This window comes from Nilaparvata lugens, chromosome 7 (assembly GCF_014356525.2).
Source record: "Nilaparvata lugens isolate BPH chromosome 7, ASM1435652v1, whole genome shotgun sequence".
In the NCBI taxonomy this organism is placed as follows: Eukaryota; Metazoa; Arthropoda; class Insecta; order Hemiptera; family Delphacidae; genus Nilaparvata; species Nilaparvata lugens.
Genome location: NC_052510.1, coordinates 22559870 through 22587560, shown reverse-complemented (window position 1 = coordinate 22587560; position 27691 = coordinate 22559870). Strand labels below are relative to the sequence as shown.

At 33.5% G+C, this 27691-nt stretch overlaps 1 protein-coding gene across 1 annotated transcript in view; it reads left to right on the top strand.

The window, feature by feature from the left end:
* The window catches only part of LOC111057041 (dystrophin, isoforms A/C/F/G/H), a 608133-nt gene that overhangs the window by 67770 nt on the left and 512672 nt on the right, over positions 1–27691 (top strand). The window contains exons 31-44 of the mRNA XM_039431878.1: positions 1366–2922; positions 4000–4230; positions 5080–5253; positions 5792–5923; positions 6271–6447; positions 7407–7550; positions 9281–9453; positions 10400–10564; positions 11142–11285; positions 14252–14405; positions 15311–15421; positions 16264–16440; positions 17447–17554; positions 20075–20309. Coding sequence (XP_039287812.1) covers positions 1366–2922; positions 4000–4230; positions 5080–5253; positions 5792–5923; positions 6271–6447; positions 7407–7550; positions 9281–9453; positions 10400–10564; positions 11142–11285; positions 14252–14405; positions 15311–15421; positions 16264–16440; positions 17447–17554; positions 20075–20309 — 3682 coding nt within the window. The remainder of the gene's footprint in view (positions 1–1365; positions 2923–3999; positions 4231–5079; positions 5254–5791; positions 5924–6270; positions 6448–7406; positions 7551–9280; positions 9454–10399; positions 10565–11141; positions 11286–14251; positions 14406–15310; positions 15422–16263; positions 16441–17446; positions 17555–20074; positions 20310–27691) is intronic.

Here is a 27691-nt window from a genome sequence, read left to right as displayed (position 1 = left end):
CTTTATTTATTCCTTGAGATTTTACATTTATTTTGTAAAGTACTAAATTTGTGTAATCTTCATAACAAAATTTATTTTTTTGTAAAGTATTCACTGGTAATACTGTACTATACTTTTGGTGAAATTGTATGTAAATAATTACCTTGAAAATTCATTAGTACCGTATTTGTATAAATTCTAGCAAATAAAAAACTCAATAATTCGCATTTATTGACTTGTGAACCAATTGCTCCAAGTTGTCAATTACTCAAATTTCAAATTTGAACCTTTTGAATTTGAGAAATAATATTATTCATATAGTTTAATATCTTCTTCTAAATCTCTGAGACTTTTATAATAAATGAATATTGTTCGAACCAACAATGTAATATTAAAACTAAATTCTACACTTCTGTATTAAATATTTATTATTAAATATTGGCATAAATAGATTATTTTTCAAATATGTTGATCTAATATCACGCTTTACTAATATGCCTGGCTGTGAATGTATGCAAAAGTACTGTCATTTGTAAAATCTTCCTGAATGTAAAATTCACTTAAAACTTGACGCATGCTGTTCTACTGATCAAGAAAACTCTTTTGAATGCTGCATTTTGAAAATCACTAAAAACACACATTATCTCTTACAATAATTTTCAAACTAAATACTAATTCAGGAATATTCAAAACTTCTTGCACATCTAATTTCGTCTAATCACTCTCACTATATTTATGAAGGATAGGCACTATATTTCAATTTCAACAAACAATTCTATATAGAACTACTGTATCAAAATGAATTTTGTTGTACATCAGTTGATAATGTCGTGCAAAATGTATGCATAGTATTTATTTTCATGGTAAAGGGGAAGAGAGAGTCCTAAATTGGAAAATTGTTCCTCAACTTTGTAGATGAAACTCGTATTTTGTCAACTTCTTCCATCCCATTACAGAATACTCATATTTAAATTAAATAAAAAGACTAAGAGATTGTAAAAAACACAGATTTTATTGATAGTTAGAAAGACTGGTTTCGGTTGTTACACCATTGTCAATCTCTGATAAAAAAGATATTCATATTTATTGGTTCATAAATCATTTCAATAGTTGGAGGTGAAGAGCATTAATTTTTCAAGAAGTGTAATTCTCCCTAAATTTTAGTAATTATGTTTTTAATTATTACAAATCAATTTTCTCTTATCCCTGTATCTTGAATTTTGTAAGATAATAAAAAATCATAAACAAGAAAGAATAGGACATTTTTATTGGAAGAAGGATTAGAATGTACACTGTACAGTACTGGTTAATGTTACGTAAAGAGCTGCCATTAAAATAAAGTCAAAATATGGTGCAAAATTCTGGAATTGGCCTTGTCTTTTGCAGGGTCTGAACAAGGCATCCTCTGTTAGATCACCAACTAAAGCAAATCGTCCCATCAAAACAGTTCGCATACAGGAGCCAAATGACAAAGGAGTGTATCCTTTCACTTTTGTTGCAACCAAAGAAATACCAATCATTTCTGTCGAATCTGAACAAAACACTGAAAGTGAACCAGGAACTGTTGAAGATGGATTCCAATCCTCAGAAAATTATCAAGGATACTTAAATCCGGCGTTCGATGATAAAGATGATAATAAAGAAGGGAATGCTAGTGGGGTGGATTTAGATAAGAAGGTGTTTGTCACGAAAGTAGAGGTTGACATGGTAAAGAGAAGTGGGGAGAAAAGTGGGATAAACAGAAAGGAGAACGAGGCGAACAGGAAGAGTGTCTATGAGAATGTGGATGAAAAGGAAATTAGAGGAACTGTGATTGTAGAAGAACCAGAAGAAAATGAGGAGGAGGAGTATGAGAATGATACGTTTCACTTGGCGAAGGACAGCTCGTTGTTTTCTAGAGTTTCCAGAAATACAATTTCAGAAATGTCGTCTCCCACAGAAAATATATCTCCCATTGAAGAACATCTCCAAGAACATCAGTGCAAAGTGGTCGAAGTTAGAGCGGGAGAAATCGTGAAATCGAACTATACTTCAGTTGAACCCCGGGAACATGTGATAGTCCACCATGATTCACGCGGTCCGCAGACTGTCGAAATTGTTGAAATCATCGAAGACACTGAAACAGAGCCTGAGGAGTCTGCCACCGATACCGACCCAGAAGACAAAAGGTCGCCAGCAACTGTTCGTAGGACGGATGTTAGTTTGAAACACAGGAGAACAACTCATCTAGGTCCCAGTGAGATATTAGCTAAGAGACAACGGATGACTTCCAGTGAGGCGTTGCGGGCAAACAAGGAGAACATACCGGTTCACGAGGTGGAACGTGTCATTGAGGTTAGAATGGAAGAAGATGTAGTGGTTCACCCTGAAGTGAATGAAACCAGGAACCTACTAGATGCTGCGTCGGTTTCGTTGAATAGGAAACCCACACGACCAAAAGCGTTGAATTTGGGAAATGCTTCTTCAAGTGCTGCATCCCCCACAGCCCCACCATCCACCCCAGCTGTTTTGGGGGCTGAAGATGCCACCATCCACCCTCTCTGTCTCCAAATGACAGATATGGTCAACCGCACAGAGCAGACAACCATCACCGCCTGGAGAGACAAGTCCGAGGACGCCAATCTCCAAGACGAGACAACCACTGACGATGATAGTAGCAATGCAGGAACTGTGAAAAGCGTCAAAGAAGTAACACTCATTAAAGAAGTAGAAGTGTCGAAGACTTATCAGATAATCGGCAACATTAAGCGTCCCACTGAGTCGACTAGCAGTTACCTGAGTGTGCCCACTACCAGCGAGGATAATGATAGTTTCTATGGCAGTGATAAGGAGACGGATGATGCGATTGTTTTCTCTGAGGAAGAAGGTCGGAATCAGCCCACTGCGGCTGAAAGCTCTAGCTCGGATGATGAGGTGCATGGTTTCGAGATTCAGTGTCTCAAGGTAAGCAACTGGGTCTGGTGGTCTTGGAGAAGAGCTTCTATTTGAAAATGAAAATTGAAAATGAGATTTATTTGCAAAAAGACGAACAATATATTATCAGCTACAGTTAACATTGAAATGAGTACCAACTGATTCAAACCACCTCAAGATAAAATTTCTCATTTTAAAATGTTAGTTTATGGGTTCCTTTGAGAAAAATCAAAACAAATAGCTTGTTCATAATACTAAAAATAATGTTGTTAAGCTTGATTTTTATATTCACATTCACAGCTTCATGTTTGTTGTTGTATTCTCTTTCCCTTTTCAATAGCCGTTGAGCCGTACTTATAAAGGGATAAAAACAATCAAGATACATGTTCTACATAACTTTATCAAGTTGAATCATATTCATTAAATCTCCTCGTAGAATAAATAATTGAATTAAAATTTTCGTGATAACTTTTGATTAAAATCAATTTTTTAACCGATACGTTATAAATTTGTTGTTCATTTGTGAATTATTGTATGTAGGTATTTCATTCATAGATAGTGTTGATCCAAATAAGGTAGCACTATTACACGTCAAATAGTCCATTTGATTCTTCTCCAAGACCATTGGAACTTGTTTCCACATAATGTAAACTAATATATTAATGTTATCTAATATTCATCTATTAATATAATTTGATAGCAAACTGACCAGTCCACTATCTTTTTTTTAATATAAGGGCATTTTACCCTTAACTCTTGTATTTTATTGAAATATTTGTACTTGTATTTCAGTTATAACCTCTTGTTTTTCCATTTAAATATGTTAACTCCTCAATGAGTCCACAACGTCAAGAATATTACAGATGAAGCGACTCTGTTAAAAACTCGGCATAGAAGTACCATGAACTGCAATAAATAAATATAGTCTTAACCAATTTATTGATCCGTCATGAGTAAATAGTAGGTAGCTCTGCCTATCTGGCATTTCGGCATTTACTGTAAGCTACACTGCAGTTAGAAAAGGTAGATGCTCTGAATTTCTTATTTAATTGATTTTGTATTCGTAATTGTTTGCAAATTTATGCAAATTTCAATTACTTCCTCCAGGATGATGGCAGTGAAACGCCTGTCTCTGTCAGAAGAAAACATCTTGTCAAGCAACCATCTGAAGATCTATTCTCTGAAACAAAGTCAGACGTGCTTGATATTCAGATTCCTCTTGAAAGAGAAATTGCTGAGTACCACGAAGCTGCTGAAGAGATGCTACAGCGCATGGACCAAATGCTGCTCGCTATAAGATCGGTGGATAGGAAGAAGGATCCAGCTAGAAGATTAGAGGTAAACTTCACAATCATTTTAGAAAGTTCTAGTATCGAACAATAATTAATATTCTTCGAATTCGAATAATCTCATTACATCTCATCTCATCTCAAGTTTGATCACCCAACCTATCTCATTCCATCACCCTCGCACAAGCAAAATGCTTTTGTAAGGTTTTTCAAATTCAAATTTATTTATTCAAACTCACAATATTTACAATCAGAATCAATAAGAAAAACAAAAACACACAGCTCAGTAAGATAAGAAATAATTAATAAAATGAATACTGGTATGTTTTATTAGAAAGAAAATTGTGAATTGGAGTAAGAAATACTACTTGCTGGAAGTATACACTATTACACGTTTGCAAGTAGGAATGAATAGAAATAGAATTGTGGGCATCATCAGCAATAAAAAAATGATAAATTATCTATCATTTTTACATAAATAGGTATCTTATCCTCAGATATCCAGTTACTTGTTATATACATAATACATTAATAAAATATCTTACATTGTGTAATCGTATCGTATCGTTTAATATGTCCAAGTATCTTGAGGTGCGTTCAGACTTGAGCGTCACAAACACGCGCATTTCTCTTTTCATCAGCTGATGATACGCTCATTATATCACTGTTTCTGTATTGATACAGATATTAGCAGCTGATGAAAAATTGAATGCGAGTGTTCGTGGCGCAAAAGTCTATACACAGCTTTATATCTTGAAATATTACTTCATATCTCTGCATTCTATAATATAGTAACGGAGTGTGTCAACTATTAAATTCTCATTATTTTGTTCCGCTAATTCATAAGAGAAGAATTCTTTATACGATTGAGTATTGATTTGAAAGTGAATTTTTGCAGCTGCTGGAACGTGAACTAAGCTGCCTGGCCCCCGACGCAGCGACGTTGATCAGTCGCGGCGATGGACTCATCTTGTCGGTTCATGCCAAAGATCCAACTCAGGCTGACAGTCTGCGCAAAAACCCTCAGGACACGCTGCGTGCCAAGTGGAGTCAGGTCATGTCTCAAACTGAGGTAACAATCACTATACAAATATTTATGAAATATGTTCGTCATTCATTGTTAATTACTTTTATTTAAAATCTTACTCGAATTTGAAAAAAAATATTGTGTTAGAAAATGAGGTAAAATAAGGTTGAAAATCTCAAAAAAATTTATTCCCATATTTATGTTTTTTTATCATTCTCAATCATAATAATGTCAAAACTGATGAGGTAAGATCAGATTTCAAATATTTCTAAAAATGTCATTTCTGTATTGTTTGGTTTTCATTGAAGCTGTTTTTCATACGAAGTTAGAAGTTCAAACAGAAAATATAATCATGACAATGTGGAAGTCACCTAGAAACTGGATATTTTGTATTAATATTCATTTTATTATCCCATAATAACTTGTAGCCGTACTTTATGGAAAGATCTTCAAGAGCTATGATATCTTCATAGAAAAAATCTTCAGTTTGACTGAATGAACTGTGCTGCTTACACTGCTTGAAAACATTGTAGATGAAACGATATTTGAGATAGTAACAGAACTATTTTTTCGTGAATTTCAGATGCGGAAAGTACAGGCACAAAGAGCTGAGAAATTATTGAAGGACTATTTGCAATCTTTGGAGAATCTGAAGATGTGGGTTCGATCAAGTGAACAAGAGAAGCAATCTGACACCAATAAAACACAACTGAAGGTAAAGCAATATAACTTGTGTTATTTAAGCCAAATTAATTTGCAGATACTTGATCAAAAATTGGTTTCTATCCGTGTTTTTCCAACGACCAGACCTCTTTGTGTACACTTCAGCCTATTGTCAATTTTAACTTTTTCACATTTATAATAGTTATGTGGTTTCAATGAATTTGATTCATGTAGTGGAAACCTTGAAATTTCATAATCTTTAATCGAAATTCGGGAATGAAATAGTAAGGCATTTAAGCCTATTTTCTCATTCCCATACATTATAGGAATGTGGTTTTTCTTATTGATGAATGTTCCATGTCGATTTTAAAAATCAATCTGCTAATTTCTGTGTTGAAGGTTATTGAGGAGAAATATGCAGAATACAAGAAACTGAAGGCTATGTCCGCTGAACTGAAAGCTCTCCAAGTAACTTATCTGCCTATCACAGAAGACATCAACACTTGGTTCAGCGAACGAATACCGCAAAAGGAAGTTGATGAATCAACGGAGAAAGCTGAAGCTGAACCAGAAAAAGTGAGTTTATTATTTCATCTATAGCTTGTCAAATCCAGGAAAAATTAATTATTCGTATAATTATTATTTGCTATCATTGAATAAAACTTGATTTGTTTATTTGATTATCTGATCACATTTGATATTTTTACATTTATAATTCACTATTTATGTAGTTTAAAGGATTCAATTTAATAAATAATTTGAAGAAAACACATATCATTTACATAACTTTTAAGTTGTGCCCAAATGAGAAATTTAACTGCGTTCTTATTTTTATCATCTTATAATGTATATTCATCCAGCATCTTTTATTTTTTATCTGTTCGATATTATACGTGCATTTTTAGTAATTAATTCTTTCGATTCCAAGTGTTATCTGTATCTCTCTTGAGTGCATGTCACTTCATCATTCTCTACCCACCTATCAATACCTTGAATTTGTTCAATATCACTTGTGAGTTCTGTTCTATACTGATTAATTATTCTCTTAATTTTAGTTCTAATAAGGGTCCTTGGATTTAGAATTATTATTTTTTTGCATCTCATGTCATCGAATAAAATTATTATTATTATTGTTATTAGGCCTACCGTATCTGTTCATTGCTTACTAATTCATTCTGATGCCATGCTCTTCCTTATTAGACTATGTTCACAATTCCATATACTTCTCATTACTATTTTATTCAAAGATTCATTTAGCATTACACAACTACCATAAAAATGGAGCCTACACAGCCTTAAGCCCAAAACGACACCAATTTAAATTTATATGACAGTCCAAATGTAGCTAGGTTAGGTGTCACTTTCATATTGAATTACTCCAATTTACAATCCAATACAAACAAAAAACATATTTTCAAGTTCTTTTAAAATGAATTAAATCCATTATAAACTACTAAAAAATCCACATTTTGAAGAAACTGTAAGTTCTTGAGACCAAAAAAAATTTAAAGTACAACATTTGATTTTTTTTCTAGGATTTGTCAATTTTGGCGGGAGAATTTGTGACGCGTGTGAATAAAGTGAGAGAGGCGACGTCTGTGGCGACAAGGAAGCTGTACTCGGGTCCGCTGTCTTTCAAAGAGTACGAGAACATTCCTCTCCAAGAAACTGCATTGCGGGTGAGCTATCCCAGAATTCCTCTCATCATTCCTCAACTAAACTACAAACTTGTACGGATTTGTGTTTCTCCTAGTGAAGGTGCTGCTTTAGACAGCTGAATTCCTGAACTGAACTAAAATTGTTGAGATTTGAGTTTTTTTTTCATTGTACATGATGTAAAAGCTGACCTCATTATTTTTTGCAGAAAATATTTTAATACGTTGAAATTGTAATCCAACCTTTTTCTTCTAACTAGTATGATATGTATTTATGATGCATTCATAATGAGGTAAAAAACCAATTTCGTATTTCCGATTCATTTCAAAATTTTATTGACAATCTTTTACAATCGGTAGCTATATCTGAAATCTGTTTACAAAAGATAATCATAGAACAATTAATAGTTCCTCAAATATTTGATATATCCTACTGTTTAACAGTCAGATTGATTTTTTCCAATACAATATAATCTCTAACATTGTAATTATTGAAATTTATCTACCTTTTATGATGTTCCATAACACAATCATGGTTAAAAAAAATAACTCACCAGATGTTTGAAGTACAATCCAACAATCTAGTTTTGTGCTTGTGCAAATAAATTAGATGAATCAATCTATGAATCTCTATAACTGGTGAGCTGACATAATCCAGTAGCTGGTGCTTGTATCTTCTGTATGCTTTCACTTCATCGGTTATGAATTCGATTGCCATTTCTTCTGACATTTATTTTTTGCACTGCCCCTTACTTCATCTTTTTTACGCTCTAGTTATTATCTGGTAACCCCTTTGGGTATGATAGAAAAATCTATTTTCTTCAATCTCAATAATTTATCCATTACCATGCTCTGGAGAAATTCTACAAACTCCAATTTACAGTATTTTTTCATAAAAATTAATATAATAACTAACCTCATTTTTGCAACTTTATAATTCACTAATTCCTCGATTTTTATTAATAAATCCATGTCTATTCTCTCACTCCAGGTTTATACACTTGATTTATATTATTGAAATTAATTAATCTGATAAATCCAAAAATATTGTAGTACATACATTTTTTGGACTCAAAATAGTGTGTGAATTAAGTTATTATTTACATAACCTCCAGACCGTGTATTCCAAATTAAGGTTAAAAGCAGTTTTGGGCGAATGCCTGTTGTTTTTACCTGCATTGAATCTATTGTCTATGAATAAATGAAATGAAATAATGCCGCGGTGCGAACGACGTCCAAACTTGGGTCGTAGAACTCGGAATGCTGTAAATTTAGAATATGCACGGGAAAATTAGCAGCAAGGAGATATACCATTCAATTCCCCAGCAAGGTGCATTCAACTATATCTAAAAATGCAAACTGGTGTACAACTAGCACTTAGGAAGTCCATATTGAGATATAAAATACTGATTAATGGATAATTTTCATAACAATATAGTGCATCAGATTAAGCAAAGACTAAGCACACCTGAGGAGGCGCGGCTTAGTGATACAAAGTGTTGATCTTATGGAGATTGCCTTATCAAACTGTTACATGCCATGTCCGAATCAGTGAGTGTGAGTTCTTCCATTCAAACAAATAAGCAAGAAGCACCTGGATGCAAAATGTCATGAGATGCATTAACTGTTTGGCGGTACGAAGTTCGCCGGGCCAGCTAGTATATTATAATATCTATATGTAAGTAATTTCTCTCTATTCACTCTATTTTACAAAGCATTCTCTTCTAACATTCTCCTAAACATTTATTTGACAGAACGTGAAAGATAGTATAACCACCCTGAAGCCAGCAATCGATGAGGTAGAGAAAGAGAAGGACACAGTGATCAATGTGGCGAGACCCGAGCAGCAGGATCAGGTGCGGAGAGTCGTTGACAAGCTGAGTGAAGAGTGGTCCAACCTCGACAGAGGCTTCAACGACAAACAAAAGTAAGCGCACATTCTCTCATTGTTCTCTTGGTTCGAAAATCATTCTGATATAGTCTGGATGAAGTTTGCTTTGTCTATTTTTTTATACATTCGATGAATTAATTTTATACAAAAAGTTAACTTTTATCTATCTAATAGAATCAACTTTTCATATGAAAAGTTGATATCCTACTTGTATGCTTGTATATCAAGCTTGAAACTGATCTTAGAAAGAAGATTAAATTGTAGCCTGTTTTATTTATTTATTTAGCGTATGACACTCCGACACAAATCTTTATGTTATCTAACACAAGTCACACATAATTATAAACAATGAAGTCATCTTAGTTACAAGATATAAAAGAAAGGTGGAACACAAATAAAAATAAATTTCTAAAAGTTATAAACATATATCTAGTTGCTTTAAATATGCCACTGCATCTGGCGTAGCTACCAGGAAGTCATCCAGCCTGCCCTCATAAGCTGTTCTTGTGCACTCTTCTACAATGTGTCTTATGGTTTGCACAGCGCCACACTCACAAAAAGGCGCTAGGGATTCAAAAATGTAGAATTTTACTTTATTGTAGCCTGTAGGAAAAGTAGATAAGAAGAGGAAAACTTGAAATCAAAGTTACTTAGCATCATTACTTACATTTGAATCCATTATTCCACTATTCCATAAGCGATTAAATGTAGTGTTTCATCTACAAAAACCCAATTGTTTTTCAAAAAGAAATAGATTCCATTTCTAGGATAATCTGAAAAGATTTAGATGTGAGAATGTGAGGGGTGATGTCACGAACCGCGGTCCAGTGCCGAAATAAATAAGTGAAATTGGCATAACAAAAAGTTTTTTCTATTCAGTTCCCTAACGGCAATATAAATTTTATAAATCATAATAAGTGTTTCAAATTGTCATTTGTCAATAATGTAGAACAACTCTAATTTTCAAACTCAAACTTTGCAGGAAATGGCAGCAGTGCTGTGATAAATGGAACATATTCCGTCTGGATTATAAATCTCTTGAAGAATCTTTGAAGGATATTGAAGATTGCATTAAAAAGGCGAAGAATTCCTCCACTGAAGATTCCGATTGGAAAAAGATTATCGAGAAATTCAACAGCAGCAAAAGGTAAGGACATCAAACATGACATGACAAATAATTAATAAATAACAAATAAATAACTTATTTGAAAAGTAATAACTTATTTGAAAAGTTGAAGAAAATATAATGTTTTGTCAAATGAATCTCTTAAATGAATTAAAAGAATGTTAAAAGACCACATCAATTTGAGTATATTCCTTCTCTAAATAATTCTGTCAAGAAAATAACTCAATATAATTGACTCAAGGAATAATTTTTCCAATATGAATAAAATTTTCAATAATAAATTTCCGGTTTTCAATAATTAATTGATGATTATCATTATGTGATTCATTTACTTATATTCTTGAGAATATTTGTACTCCACTATAGAATATTCTTTGCAAATTTCTGTTGTTGTTAATTTCGATTTTACTGCTATGTTGATGACAACATAAGGTAAAGTTCACTAATAATATATAACTTATTGATAGTGATTCAATTGAATGATATTTTCTCAAGTTATATTTTCAAATCGAATATGAATTTATTTCATTTCAATTACATATTATATATTAAATTAAATATACTATATATTTTTTAAAGGCAAAATCTCTTTTTTCAGACCATACAGCAGCATTGTCTCAACTGCGAAAGAAGTACTGCCCAACTGTGGAAGGAAAGAGACAGTAGAAGTAGCTGAGATTATTGAAGCGATCAACACAAGATGGAATCGCATCCATACTGAAGTATCGACCAGAAAGACCAAGTAAGATCTTTTGTCGATCATACTATGGAATAGTGTGAATTTTCCAATTAAGGGAATGATGACGACTGTCACGTTAAACTAAGAAACTCTTCATTCCCTCTAAACTAAAGTTTTATAAAAGTGAAAAAAAAATGTGCAGAAAAGTTTGATTGTTCTATTTGTTTTGATATCAGCATGATGAATAATTCATTAGTGCATCTGAACACGAAAAACAATTAATACAACTACTCAATCCAATACTCATAATGACTCATCTTAAATCAACAAATTCTTCTTGACAGAATCAAATCAACATTTACATAAGATGTAATTATAAGAATGTTTATTATTGAAATCTCTATCAATCATGCATATAAAACGCTTGTTCGTCGGTGTATCCAACTGAGCATACATTCCTATAATCCACTACTTTTATTTATTTTTTTATTCATATACATATGCAATTCATGTAAAACAACAGGCATTCGCCCAAAACTGCTTTAAACCTTAATTTAGAAAAAACCGTCTAGACTCTCTAGAGGTTATGTAAAAATGATGACTTAATTCACACACAAATTTGAAACAAAAAAATCTCAAATTTTGAATTTATCAGATCAATCAATTTCCAAATACGAATGCAAAATAAAGCTTCTATCACAATTCCAAAAAATATTAAAACTGTCACTTAAAACCACGATAAAATCTTGATGAACCATTATATTACGTGTACCATATCTAAACCATAATCGTTATTCACCATTCACCAATTATTCAGAAATATTTCTGATACTAATCCTACATATGTTACATACTCATAATCATACTAATTATTCAGTAACGTTTTTAATAGATTGTGGTGTAAAATAAATTTTATTTCAATTGTAGAATATTTCTAGTAACTTTGTAAGTTTTCATTGTGGCCTGTGGCATCTATTATTACAGACATTTCTCTCAGACAGGTTTGTTTGAACGCTTGCTTGAAATATGTATATCGTCCGTCCGTCCCCGAAATAGCACAGAATTAGTTGTTCTTGTTGGATGGAATCGCACGATGATGGTTTTGTAGGAAACTCTCAGTTTCAGTATATCGCTTTTGCATTAAGGCGGCCGGCAATGCATCTAGTTATCTGTTGGGTGTATTTGTGTTAGTGGATGTGTATGTGGGTGAGTGTGTGTGTAATCCAAGGAGTTTGCGCCACTCGGTTTTGTTTTTATTTGATGACAGCAAAGGAAGATCTCTGATTGGCCGTTGGCCAAACTTCTAGTCAGTCCGCGTGTTTGACTCTGATTCTTAAATAAGAAACTCAGCTCTCCGGTCCAAAAAGTGTGTTTTTAATTTTTGGTTGTTCTATCTTCTCAATACCTATTGTTCTTTGCGGCTAATTTCGTACATGTCTGTCGTTCAAGTGCACCTTTTTAATTCAAGTGATCTAGTGACGTGCTGGAAATAAGTTTCATTCACAACTGCAACTATTATTGTTCAGAATAGAAAAAATATTGTAGACTGTTTTCAAGATTGGGAACAACTCAAATTGTTTTAATTACTGTTTTGGCTATCTGTGTGGTATTTATAGCCTCTGTGATGATGGTGAGTTGGTTCTTTCTAATTAATTCATTCTGATCAAATTGTGAAATTCTGGTTTCAAGTAATATTGTGAACAAATTTGACAGTAAAAACCTTGAAGATATTCCACATAAAATTGCACAATACTGTAATTAAAAAAAAAAAAAATGAAGCATAGAAATAAACCTTATGTATCAAAGATAAGCTTGTGTACTGATACAATCGAATAATGTAAATTGAAATTCAATTATGACCGTTATTCATTTTACAATAATGGTTTCCTGTAAACAGTGTCAATAGAAGAAGATGGGCTTACACTGCAAGATAATCATCCTTTTCCATTCAAATCGACTATTCTATTATTTTATCTTTCAATAAAGGTATATTTTCATATTTTTCTTCCCTTTTGATATTTCTATTGACTTCGACAATATTAAAAAAAAATAGTTTTAATTATAAACGATCGATTCTCTAATTAACTTATTGGTTGAAAATGTATAGGTACTTGATTCAAATTCCACTCGAAGGAATGATCTGTTGCATAACCTCTCAGGATGACAGAGAGTTCTCAGTACGTTTCTGTCTCTATGTTGGAAGTCTCACCATGAAAATGTTGTGCCCTTCATTAATTATCAATCTAAAATTTTGAGGCGCTAGTATTCCGAAATTATTTAGAGTGGAAAAACCATTTGCTACTCCAATTACATTACAATTATTAGTTTTCACATAAACTACAAAGGTTTCAGCTTACGTTGTTAATTATTCAAAAAATCTTACACTAAACTGCTAATTCTTTTTGTTGGCAACTTATAATTATGTTATAGTAAACTGTTCAGTTGTAATTTAATTGAAATAGTAAACAGCTATTCAGTAGCAAATTATATAATGTAAGCCTAATAGTAAAGAGCCATTCAGTAAAACATCAGCAGCAACAAAAATTATCAATTCCAAAATTGCTCATACGATCTATTAACTCGATGAAAAACTTAATAATTATTTCTCCTCTATAATTTGAAGACATTATTTTCATCATAAAATATGCTCTTGACACTCATAGTTGGCTTCTTGATTATTTATTTGTCTTAATTTCTATTCTTTCTTCTCATTTTCAAAGGAAGTGGAAGGTGGTAGGTTTACGGCTGATGCACGCTAACGATAAATAAATGATGTAGAGCTGCATAATAGCAAGTTCTATCGGGCGGCTATTCAATGTTTTTAAGCTCTCAAGCTCTCATTTGGTTCTCCCTATCATTTGCCGATTCCAATAGAGATTGACATAGTTACAGGAATTGAACTCTTTACAGTTTAAATTTAGATCAAAACTCTATAAATTCCAAGAACATGTGTTTCAGGTCATGGAGTCAACGTTGTAAAGTATTTTTATTTCTGTACTTTGGAATTTCATGTATACATTTTTTTTCAGAAATATCATGGGAACTGTCTCACCAGACACTTCGCCAAGTAAATTGGTGATCGATGAAGTGGAGAAAAAATTGAAAGAAGCTGAAGAGTTTTTGAGAATGGCCGCTAATCCATCTGATGACACTAAGTTGTCTGTCTGTCTCAGTTCAATCAAGGTATTCAATTTCTCAATTTTTCATATCTCAATCTTCAATAATTTAGCTGTCAATTATAAATTCTTATTTATTTCATTTCCACCCATTCACGTTTCAATATTCAACATTGCGCTTCTACATTTCCTGAAAAAGACTCTTTTCTTGTAGTTTGTACTGCAGTTTTGACTATAAAATGCAATTTTATAATTAAATGAGACTGAACACATAATATGATAAATAATATAATATAACATAAATAGTTATGTAATATGATAATATAATGATCAGTAGTATTTTTTCTCATCGTATTATCTACTTCAAGTATTTGAATTCTATCTTTATATAACATAATCAACATTAAATTAAAAATCAAAGTTAAAGCTTCAATTTTAGGAAGAGTAGAATTAATTTATACATAAAATTATGAACAAGAGACTACTAAACATGATTTCTGTTTGGAGTTGAAGAACATTCCCAGGTAGATAATTCTTCTTATTGCGGATTATGCCTACATGAGCTTTTTGCTTGTGCGTGGGTAATGGGAAGTGCGAGGGTAAATTATGAGATGATCAAACGTCCATGCCTTAATCGATGGGATTCGTCGGGATTCGAACCCGCGACCAGGTTGCACTAGCAGACTGAAGGGTGCAACGCCTTAGTCAACTCGGCTATCTGGCCAAGTTAATTTTAATTGATTAAAACAATAAAAAGAACAAGAGTTAATTAAAACAATAATAATTCATGGAATTGATTGTTCAAATGTATTTCAAAAATTGGTCCGTGCTTCCTAATCGTTTCATCTTCATCAAAGTCTTCTTAGGATTAACGTAGCTCTCCATTTAATTATTGTTTTGTATTGTAAAGAACTATAACCGTCATCCTTTCCTCTCTGTACTATCATAAACCGTATTTTTTCTCCCTCACAGATGAAGAAAGAAGAACTCAACACCAAGGGAAAAGAGCTCGAAAAAATAGTCAAACAAGAACCACAGCCTATTTCTGATAAAGCTAGAGATCTCATTTCAGCTATTGAAAAGGTAAGCAATCAAACTTGATATAATTCCACCTATTTTATCAATACAAGTTACTATTTATTAGTCAACAATAATTATTGGTTATCTCTTCTTTGGATATTTATTGTTTGATTAGAAGCTTCAATTTTCTCTCATATCAGGAAATAAAAGTATATTTTTGATTTCGTAGCATTTTTAATTTGAAAATGTACGGTCCTCTCCATCCGGTTTTAAATTCGTTACAAATAGTTCTCAACAGATTCTAACTCCTTGGATATCATCATAATAGAAATGATGATATTATTAATCTATATTGATTAATTCGAACTCCGTAGTGCCAGTTTTGAAATACTAATAATATTATTATTAAACGAAAATCCAAATTAAATGCTGTAATTCACCCCGAAGACTTCTGCTACTGCAAATATTGACAACAGGGTAAACAGCTAGATGGAAATTCGATGAGCGCTACTGTTCAAAAATTATTTGTCAGACCGGGAATTCGGATGTTTATTCCCGATCTGACAAATAATTTTTGAACAGTAGCGCTCATCGAATTTCCATCTAGCTGTTTACCCTATTGTCAATATTTGCAGTAGCATCAGTCTTCGGGGTGAATTACAGCATTTAATTTGGATTACAGCAATTAATTCATTAACATTTGAATAATTGCAATATCTCAGTAATTTCCATCTGTAGACTAATAATATATTGGACACGTTACTTATTTTGTAACTGTAGATGTAAAGTGATCGCAATTGATTGTTTTGAAGATCCAAGATCTAAAGAACACACAAATACTTGTGAAATAGATTTGCAAAACCTTGAAATGAATTCCAATTATCCATCAATATTTATTTCTGAAGGTTCAAAGAGGGCTTTCTGATCACAAAGAATACATCTCTGGGAAACTGGTGTCTCTGAAGAAGTTCATGTCACACCTGGATGCGGTGACGTCATGGGTGCTCGAAACAAAGACCCGCATCAACATCAGCAAAGAACTGCCACCCACTGACAAGAACAGGGTCATCGATAATATCATGGTAAATATATTCTGTATAATATCATCATTCTTATAATATTGTAAGCTTTTGCCAAACCAATAATAGTCTCGATTGTAGGATAATAACGCAATACTTGACCCTGCGGTTTAAAGAAAATTGATTTTATTGTTCTGAATGGGCAGATTTTTTTTAATTTGAAAAATTACGTTGATTTGATTAAAAATGAATTGTAGTGCTATCTTGCTGCTTTTGAAGACAGTGAGCAGCGCTTTGCACTTGGAATCAACTAGTTGGGTATTAGAAAGTACTTGCATTCCTATTCTATTGTAACATTTCGTAGACTTCTAGTAAAAACGGCTCCCCATAATTGTAAACCAGGAGGTACTACCCTTACCTCCTCAATTTCCCTTTATTCTAGATATTTATACTTTTTGAAGAGGTACCCGAACGCCTTCTCAAGATCTAATTTATTCTGTAGACAAATTTCTCTATGGATTTGAATTTTCCAATCAATCTCATTATTGAATAATGTACTGTCCAAGCCTTTTCCATAAATATATGGAAAAATATAAAACACTTTACTTATATGGGCTACTTTTGTACAAATTAATAAAAACAATATAAAAACTTGTAGTACCCTTTATAAAGAGTAAATCAATAAAAACAATATAAAGGGTAATACAAGTTTTTATATTGCTTTCATTAATGGAAAAATATGTTTCATTCATTTATTTCCTTTGGCCTACTTGTTAGTTCTATCATATAGAATCACTACTGTCCTCTTATTTTATTTGACGACACCACCGTTTTCGGGTTTTAATCCCATTATAAAGCACCCGAATTTGTTTACCCTATTCATAATAAAGTGATTCTATAAAATCTGTATCTACTTGTTTCGAATTTATATTTGTCATATTCAGAAATAGGAATAGTTGTTTTAAACATTCATTAATCTTTACTCCAAATCGTATTCATGAAAACTCTATTACATTCCTTATTTATGTTTAATATTATCAATCCACTTTTGTAACTATTTATTTTGCAGACGTGTGTGTATGACCGAGAAATGGACGTGAAAGATGTGAGGGAGAATTTCACAAACTTAGAGAAGGAATGCCAGAGTGCCAAACAACCTGTCTCTCAGGAGTTGAAAGTGAGTTCTAAATTCTATAATTCAGTTGTATCATTCGCCCATGGAAACATCATATATTGTTGATCAGAATATGATTGATTCAATGATAATTTAATTAATTCGAGAGGAAGAATGGGCACTTAGTTCAATTGTCTCTTTGGACATCTTTAACATTAAATTACAGATTGTCCATAAATATGTGTTTTATTATATTAAATTAGAGACATCTAAATTAAAAAAATAAAATGAAATTAATGCATCTAATTTTCAAATTTACATCAGTTCTTATATTTAAATTTACTTGAAATTTGTTTGAAAATTTGTAAACTCAACTTTGATTAAAGACGCTGATTAAAGACGTAACCGTTAATCAATAACAGTTTTAAATTCAATATATTTACATAAAAAAGGTAGAATATTAATTTATTATCCGTATTTCAGAATGTGTTACTCTACCTGGATTCGGGAGAGAAATTGGTGTTTTCATAAATGAATAGAAAATAATATCAATTATTGATTATTTTGGCTGAAACTTACTATTATTCTTGTAAAGCACTTGTTTCCAAACTCTTTGATAGCAATGAGTTTTATTAAATTCCAACTTTATGATGAGTTAAATCGTGGAAAAAGGTAGCATAAGAAGATATCATCCCATGGTATAGATCATTTCTGTTCCAAATTTCAAGACGATGTTTTGTTTTCTCAAGCCAACTACTGTTTTGTGTACTAATGTAGACTATTGTCGATTATTACTGACTTGGCCGGGTAAGAGTGTATGAGCGGCACAGTATGAGAGACTTCCAGCATACTGTAGCTTTACGAGAAACAAATATGTGGTCTATCAGCTTGAGAAAATAGTGAAATTTGGATCATAACCATGGGATTATCTTCTTTTGCTATCTTTTCTCTATGGTTCAATGTTTTAACATTTAGAACAGTGAAGTTTGTGAACTTTATTGATATGAAATTCTGGAACTAAATTGAATTATCGACCAACAGTTGACAATTCAATCCATTCAAAATCATCACAATCAATTTCGGACTGAGATGAAAATGATTAAATGATTACGGTACATATAGTTTCGAATTTCTTTATTCATTACGTATTGCTATAAAATATGCTTTATGAGGTTTTAACACTAGAATAACGACTTGCAGACTATATATTAATCTACTATTAATATAGACTTTAAGACTATAATATAGACTCTATTAATATAGTCTTCAAGTCGTCATTCTAGTCATTAGCGGCTCGTGATTTTTTAACTTGGGGGTTCAACCTCATGATCTATTGGGGATAAAGGTCAAGAGGATATAGAGTATTGGGCATAATCAAGTGTAAAGGTAATCAATAATAATTTTAAGGAATTAAACTGACAAATATAGATCTTTTTTCCTGTTCATATTTTTCTTGTTTGATTTTTACTTCGGGAGTTGATCTACCATCATGTTTCATTTTACACCTATCCTCAATATTAATAATGTTTGTCTTTAACAAATACTGAACCTTATTCATCATCAAAATGCTGTTACGGTAACTCAATAAATTATATTCACACTCTCACTAAAAGAAAATGGACTTACTAAAAATACTCACGAATACACGAAACACACTAGAAATTACTATATTCTTCAACATGCAATACAAATTTATATAACGAAAAATGCAGTGAAATCTATCTCAACTGTATACAGTGTATACCCGAAACCGTACCTTATAACCTCAAAACTGTCACGCTTAGGCTACTTCTTGTTTCCGCTTTTTTACTGTTTACTGCCGCCAAATTTAAATTTATTGGTTATGAGGAAGTTCAAGATGCTACTGATACTGAATTCGTATCAAGAATACTCACGATTCATTCCGAGTTTACCGAATGCTTCACTTGCCTCGGTTAGGTTCGGCTACTCTCGGATGAACTCGTGCAAGCTTGGTTCAGGCAGGTTTGTGAACCAAATTCGTGCTAGCAAACCGATTCCCCTCCTTCGTTCTACTACCTCACTCAGCCCTGTTTTTGGGTTCAGATTGGGGAATGAACACTGCTTTCCACCACCACCCGTCTTGTCTCGCCATTTGGACCATTTGGTGCTGTTTCAAGCCACTCCGGCAGCAAAATATCGACATTAAGTTTATGTAGATGAAAAATGTTGTGATGTAACTTCATGAGTATAAAATAAAAATATTATTTGAGTTGCAAATTCATCATTGTATGGGAAGTTGATTTAATTCTGGGGGTTCAATGAACCATTGAGCACATAGGACGAGCCGCCGCTGATTCTAGTGTTAAAACTTGATGACTACATAATATACTTGTAAGCTTCTAACTATCCTATTTTATTGTTTTTTCCTTCAGGGCTACTTTTAATATGAACAAAAATATAAATCCCAGTACCCTTTTGAATTATTGTGGCACAACATGTTCCGGACACTAATGCCATTTTCAACTCGAAGAGATTTTTTTTATTTTTTTATTTTATTTTTCATTTTATATTACTGATATTTATATTCTTATTTATATGTCTATCCTATTTTGTATTTAATAGGAAAAGATCACGAAACTGTTGGACGACTGGCAGTACCTGAAGAACAGAGGAGAATCCGAGGCTGCCGGTGCCTCCTCATCCACCTCCTCGTCTTCGTCTGCCTCCTCTCAGCTGACAGCTGTCGAGAAACCAACTGCTGCCTCCTCTCCCCGCCCCACCACCTCAGCTGCTGCCGCCGCCGAAGCCATCAAAACGCTCACCGCCTCCACTAAGGGAACGCCGCCGCCAGCCAAAGGTAGGCATCTTTCTGTCTACAATCCTAGTTTCATCAAACTATGATGCGATTCAGTTCAACCTGTCAGCATTGGATGAATGGGAAGCATTGATGCTATTCATACAGAATGTTGACAGTTTGATGTGAGTCTTACTTTTGAGTTTTGAGTGTGATAATAATATTGGCGAGATAAAATGGAAAAGTATTATTTGTCTTGTTATCTTGTTTTACTCACTCACTGTAACTTTATTTATGCAAAGTTAAGAAGTTTGTCTACAAATAAGCAGTTATGACATCAACATTTTCTAAATATTTCATAAAGCTATCTAACTTGACAGATTTTTAATTCTAATCCATATTCTATTATGTGTAATTATAAACTATAGATTTAAATCCATTCTCGTTAGATTAAAATAATGTAATGTCGTCACTATCAGCACATGCTCCAATGTTCTAGTTAGCATTCGCCATTGCCTCTAATACAATTTGATACTCGAATAAAATTTAAAAGATGTTGACAAACTATTAAACGTCAACCAAATGACCGCAAGAATGAATATTTAAGAACTGATATGGTATTATGGTGACAAGCATAAAATTCACCGAACTACCGATATCACTGGTTGTCATACATTACAGTGCACATAGCACATACTTCACTGCCAACTCATATAAAAAGAGCGGAACAAGGCAGTAAACATGAAGGAGGATATCAGGCTTCCATCGTTGCCCAGCTATTTTTATTACACATCATGAGTTATGTGCCCACTCGGCAATGCAAGGATATTGTAGGAAGCGATTATATACGATGTTTGGTGGGCTCAAGGGTCAGCCTAGATGGACACTCATAACCGTGAATCATGAAAACGATATCATTTTGTATCAAGAATATTAAAGATGGAGAGAAGATATTGTTATTGAATAACGAATCAAAGAAAATATGGCGAAGATTCTTCACACACTTTTATCTTCTTGTGCTACATTTTTATGACTTTAATGTACGGCATTGAAAAATCTGTAACTTAGACTTCTCCGTTGATTCAGGACTATTCAATTGGTCAAGTTTCTATTATTGATTAAAACTAATCCATTTTTAAACTCTTGTGCTCTGATCAACAAATTGTTTTTGAGGATGATGCCATAGGCTTTTGCGTGGGTGATGATGGAAGATGAATAAATTATAACTTGTAAATAACTTATAAATTGGGTTTAAACCATCAACTGTTAGATAGTGGAGCTGGTCTCTACCTCAAGCAGTCTCAGTCACCCTTCCAAAGAGAGCACTGAGATCACGTCACTTACGGTACCATACCTCATATGAGTGACTAGATTTTTGGCTGCTAGGTATGCCTTTTTCAAATCATAATTTTAAATTCAATATAAGTTTATTTGTTGAATTTTGAGGAACCAAATCAGTCACTCAAGAGTTATCAATATTGTTTTCAATACTCCCAGCTGCAATGTTTTTCAAATGATTGATAGCAATAAAAAATAAAAGTGTTGTGGTTGTGGATCCGTTCAATGCTTTCTAGGATTTTAATTTACATCCTCTTAAAAATGTTTACTTTTGTGGATGAAGTGGAAGTGGGGGCTTCCCAACTAGGTTCTCAACACTTATAAAATATAAAATAGAGACATTCATCTATTGATCTATCCTTACTGAATATCCACCATTGAAACAATATAGTCAACCAAACAAGCACAATAAATCATTGTCATCACAGATACGCAGAAAATCGCCGAAAACTTCTGAGTCTGGCAGACAAATAATAGATTCAGCGAGAAGATTTGTTTGGAAGTGAGAGATTGCACTGCACAAGCACAAGAGTGCGGATGACTCTACAACAGAGCAAAGGATGAGAGATTCGGTTCTCGTTGTGTGTGCAGATTGTGGAAGTTGCACAATATGGTGGGCGTTATAGGAAGATGTATGATGAAGAATGTGAAGAAGAAGAAGAAGAAGAGGCGGAGGAGAAAGAAGTGGCGGAAGAAGGAAAGGTGGTTTTAAATGAAAATATCTCGAGCATACGACCGACCGCTCAGTCATAAAACACTTGGCTGTTAAAGGCAGAGGTACCAAACTCCCATTCAGGCTTAGCGCGCGATCTGCAAAACCTCTAAACTTCACTCCAACCCCCCCCCCCCTCCACCCCAAACCCCAGATCCAACCCTAATCCACCCCCTAACCTCCCGTGGGGACCTAACAAGGTTTACGCGGCACAGCTACGAAACTTTCGGTTTTTGGCTATGATCCAACACCCTCCGCAAAAGGGGACAAAATGCCCTGCCCTGCCCTACCCTGCTCTGCTCTGCCTACCCGGAATTTCGTTGCCCACTCACACGGTCACTTGAGCCGCTCAGATGGGTTCCCACCGCAAAAAACGGCAGAACTCGTGCACAGACTCAGCTCACTGATCTGATTGTTTGTGATTTTGATAACCTGACTGGAACGAGCCTGGTGTTTCACAATCAATTCCTGAAATAATATATCGTTTGTTTCAGATTAGGTTGATTTAATGTTTTTTTTTGTGATGAGCGTGATGCAAATTTAAGCTCCAGGAATTTGTGTGTTTAATGAGAGGGATGATGTCGAGAAATTTGAAATGTTTATATAACTAATAACTACTTTATTTGTATGATAAATAATTATGTTGATAATGATTATGTTGACATGATAATTAATGATTAGTGATGAATAATAATTGATAAATCTGGTTATTGATGCATTGATGCTAATTTTAATTCTTCAGTCATTTGAATTTAAAAAACATTGTAATCAAATTTAATTTAGTGCCAATTCTTATACTTTCTTTATACATTTTCTCAAATTTCTTTACATCCCTACAAGTTTTTATCCTGATATCTCCGTAATATTTTTCCATATTGTACAGTTTTTGTTCCTTTTCTTAGAAACTGAAAAATCGTTTGTTTGCTATATTTGTGGAGAAGACTCATGAAAGAGTAGGTCTACCTGAATACAATACTATTGTTGGTACTCGATTGAAATATGAATGCATGCAAACCACTTCGTAAATCTCTCTCTTTCTCTGTTAAAACTGAAATTCAATGCAGGTTCTATTTCCTATCCTTCAATGATTTCCCGTACTATATATTACAAGTGGTTCCTTGAGTTGTATATTTGACACTTCTCAGTCAGGAATGAACCAAAGTTCTCATGTTATGCAAGTCTCTCACTACCATGCTCTACCACCCTCTCACTATCTTCCTCTCTTTTTCTCACCATCTGTCTTTATCAGGCTATCACTCTCTCATAGAAAATCTTATTAAATACTCTCTCTCTCTCTTGAGAGGGATTTCTACGCCATAACTTTGTCCTCCTAGGACTAAATAAAGGCTCAAGTTCACTTCAATTTAATTCTCACTTGCTTTTCCTCTCTCTCTCTCTCTCTCTCTCTCTCACACACAACAATTTTCTCTATTACTCTCCCATTTTCGTTCTCTCTCATATTTCCCAATCCAACCTTCAACAACCTCACTCTCTCTTGTACATTTCTCTCACATTTAATGTCTCCTCACATGCTATCTTTTTTCCTCTCTTTTTCTTCTTCCTTTCATTCATACTAATTTTTTCTCTTTCTCTTCCTCCCACAGACATACATATTCTCGTCTCTCTCTCTCGCATAATGTCTCACAAACTTATTCTCTTTCTCTCTCCCTCCCTCCCTTTTTTCACTCTCTCTCACACACACACATAATGTCTCTTACAAACTTATTCTTTCTCTCTCTTCCAGTTCTCTTCACATCTGTCATCCCTCTTGAGCTCCATTCCCATCCTGTTCAAGATTGGGAAACGCCTCCTCTATACATTGTGATTATTGGACATACCACCCTGTTTCAATATCCTTTAGCTGTATATTATCAGATTGCTATTATACCAGTGGCATCTCTCAAACTTCCCCCTCCCCACCCCTCACCGATCCTAACCGTTCAAAACACCCCTCTCCCCTCCTCTTCTACACCCCATCCTAAACCAGCCGAAATTCCGCTCAGCTAAACCGTGAAGCAAATTCGCTACATTTACCACAGCATAGTGTTTCGTGTCATTCGAGACATGATCGATGTTAATGCAGAAGCGATCCCCGAATCTTGAGATTCTATTCTCAAGCTTGGTAGGCCTGCCATGTCGTTACTTCGTGGTCTGCAGAGAATGTGAGTCTGAAAGGGGGTAATAGTTATTGTAGGGTTTATAAAATTCAATCGTATATTAAATTGGAAAAATTTCATTTCAAGTAGTAAAATATTTCACTTATGTATGATGTATGAGTATTCTTTAAGATTTGAATGTTTACATATCACTTGAAGGATGAATGATGAATTCAATATCTTTGAAAATCACTCAGGATGAATATTTGTTCATGATTTGTGATACTGTATTCAGTTGTCCATACAACTCTATCTGTAATATCTGTTTGGATGCATACAATCGTCTCTCAACTCAACCAATAAGTAAATGAATTAAATATAGACTTATCCAATGAATATTGTTCATAAGTGTGTCATATTATTATTGATAATTTCAATTCCTCTACCACTTTTACTTTAAATTTTATTTGATTATTAAGTGTTCTCCTTCTTTGAAAGTGTATTTCATAGATTCATTTCAATGTTCTTAAATTCCTAGATATAATACAGTGTGAAAACACTTGACCAAACATTTTCCTGAAAATATCTGTAAACCTATTGCCGATTGCTTACAAAATGAAATAAGACTGAACACTTTTGAAGAAGCTCAGTGGCTAGTTTTGATAGAAAAACTCCAAAAAATGTTTCATTTGCAAACATGACAAAAATTCCCAATTCAACTTGAAAATTCATGTCAGAAAAGCACATCTTCCAGTGAACTCTGGTGTATAAAAAATCAGGAATTCATTTTTCTCTCAGTCCGTGGAAAAAGTGATGAATTTCGGAAAGAACTGGCTCACGTTGGGGGAGGAACGGAATTAATTTCCAACACTTGTAATAAAAAGAGGAGAATTCAAGAAATTGACGAAATTCCGTGATGTAACTTTCGGTCATTGATATTCTTCTTCTTCACTCTTGGCATGCACCTTTCTAATTTTCCCTCCTCATCTTTTTACTTTCCACCCTTCCTCCCTCCCACCTATTTAATCTTATTTTTTCTCCTTTATAATTTATCTTTTTCAAATGAGCAGAACTCAGAGTTTCTTGTTAGATTTTCCTGTCGTTTGTGTCTTTTCAAGCTCCTCTCTCCTTACTAACCTTATTATTAACGTCAATTTAATTGAAAATCGAACTGGGCAGCATCAGATGGAAAGAATTCAACAAGTTATACTGGAACCATTCAACATTCCCTTTTCAAAATTCGCTGAAAATGATAAAGTGGGAACAAATGAAACCCACCATTAATCACCCACTTTCCCGTTCCTTTCAACAAAATCCCGTTCTTTACTGTATTAGCTTCCTTTTTCAGAGGCTCTCATAATTTTTTCACAGCATAATTTTCTTCGCGATACTTTTATCTCAACGAAATTCGCATCCTTTCTGAGCGTAATGGAAAGTAAATGGAGCTTCAGTTTATTGGTGGATGAAAAGCAAAGAACTCTCTCAGGAAAAATGACTATATCAGGACGACAAAGGGTTAATGTAGGGAAGGCTGGAAGGGAAGTGGTCGTAGGCTGTATGCATGATTTTGACAAGAATAGACTGTCGGGAATGGAGAGATATTTGTAGCTTCAAAGTGGTCAAAGAACAGTGAACGACGTATTTAGAACTCTTTCACGTAGCTCTTTCGATGATGATAGCATATCCTGTGACATATTTATTATTCTTCTGAATAAAAAAGCAAGTCAGTGCCTTGTGAAGTATATTTTCATACACTGGGTTCCATCCCTTGATTATCACGAAATTTATACTTTTTTAAATTAATTTTAGTGATAATAGATTCGATTAGGCTTACTGTACATATAAGTTTTAAAGTTCTAACCCAAACATCTAACACTCTATAGATGTTGGTCTGAAGAATTAGATGTTTAGAGAAGAATTATTCATAATTGTGCTGAAAATTATTTTTAATTTCTATGCCTCCTATTTGCCTTCATAATTGTGCCAACATGCTCTCAAATATGATGAAGAATAACGCTGTATTTGAAATATATCTACATATATCTATTATTTTAATAACTGATACTACAATAATTCCATCTTTGACATAGAACAATGATATTGTTATACGAGTCTTCAATATGCTTTAGGAACTTATGCTTTATGCTAACTACAATATGCTTTATGCTTTAGGAACTTACCAATACAAATTTCATCCTTCAATTGAAAATTTTTTTGAAATTGTGAAGGAAACAGGATTTTAAAGTATAATTTATAAAATTCTAGTTATTTAGAAATTGACTAACTATTCTTCTCTATTTTTCGCAGGTAAGCCAAACAGGATGTACAGTAATATTCAATCACTACTGTAAGTGCTGAATCCTTTTTTACTAATCTATTCTATGTTTTTTGCATGAAAACTGCTATTATTAAATGCCAAATTGGTTTAATGAATTACCTCATACAGAATTTAGAGATAAAGATAATTATTTTGACTATTAAGCTGCGTTTACACCAAAGTTATTAACAAAATGTGAATAACTTAATCCTTATCTATATATATAAAAGCGAAATGGCACTCACTCACTGACTGACTCACTCACTCACTCGCATAACTTAAAATCTACCGGACCAAAAACGTTCAAACTTGGTAGGTATGTTCAGTTGGCCCTTTAGAGGCGCACTAAGAAATCTTTTGGCAATATTTCAACTCTAAGGGTTGTTTTTAAGGGTTTAAAGTTCGTCTTTTAGCATGTATATTCTTCTTCTCCCAATCTCTTAATTATAATTGAAATTTCCATATCATATGTTACTATAGAACTATAATCTAGATAGAGTACCTCTTCGAAAAAGTTGTTAACTGGCAACTAAATTAATAATTTTGTCAGATTGGCATTAAGTTGAGTTGACTTTGTTAGGTTGGCACCAAGTTGAAGATTTAAATGTATTCATCGCGGAAAAATTTATTGGGCACTGCTACTTCAATCCTGGGAATAATATATTTCTAGCCGTCAGGCTCGCTTCGCTCGCCATATCAGTTTAGCCAGACGTTTAGTCTGGACCCCCGACTGGATTGTCCTAACATATGATAAAAATGCTCAAATGAAAAATGCAGGCGAGCGAAGCGAGCCTGCTGATCTCATTCTTTGACGATCCAGTCGGGGGTCCAGGGGGCGGAGCCCCCTGGCTAGACGGATATGGCGAGCGAAGCGAGCCTGACGGCTAGTAGATTATATTAGATTGAACGGAACTTGACAAACACATATGATCATCATGTGTATGATAAGTTATGTTCAATCTAATAGAATTTATAAAGATTA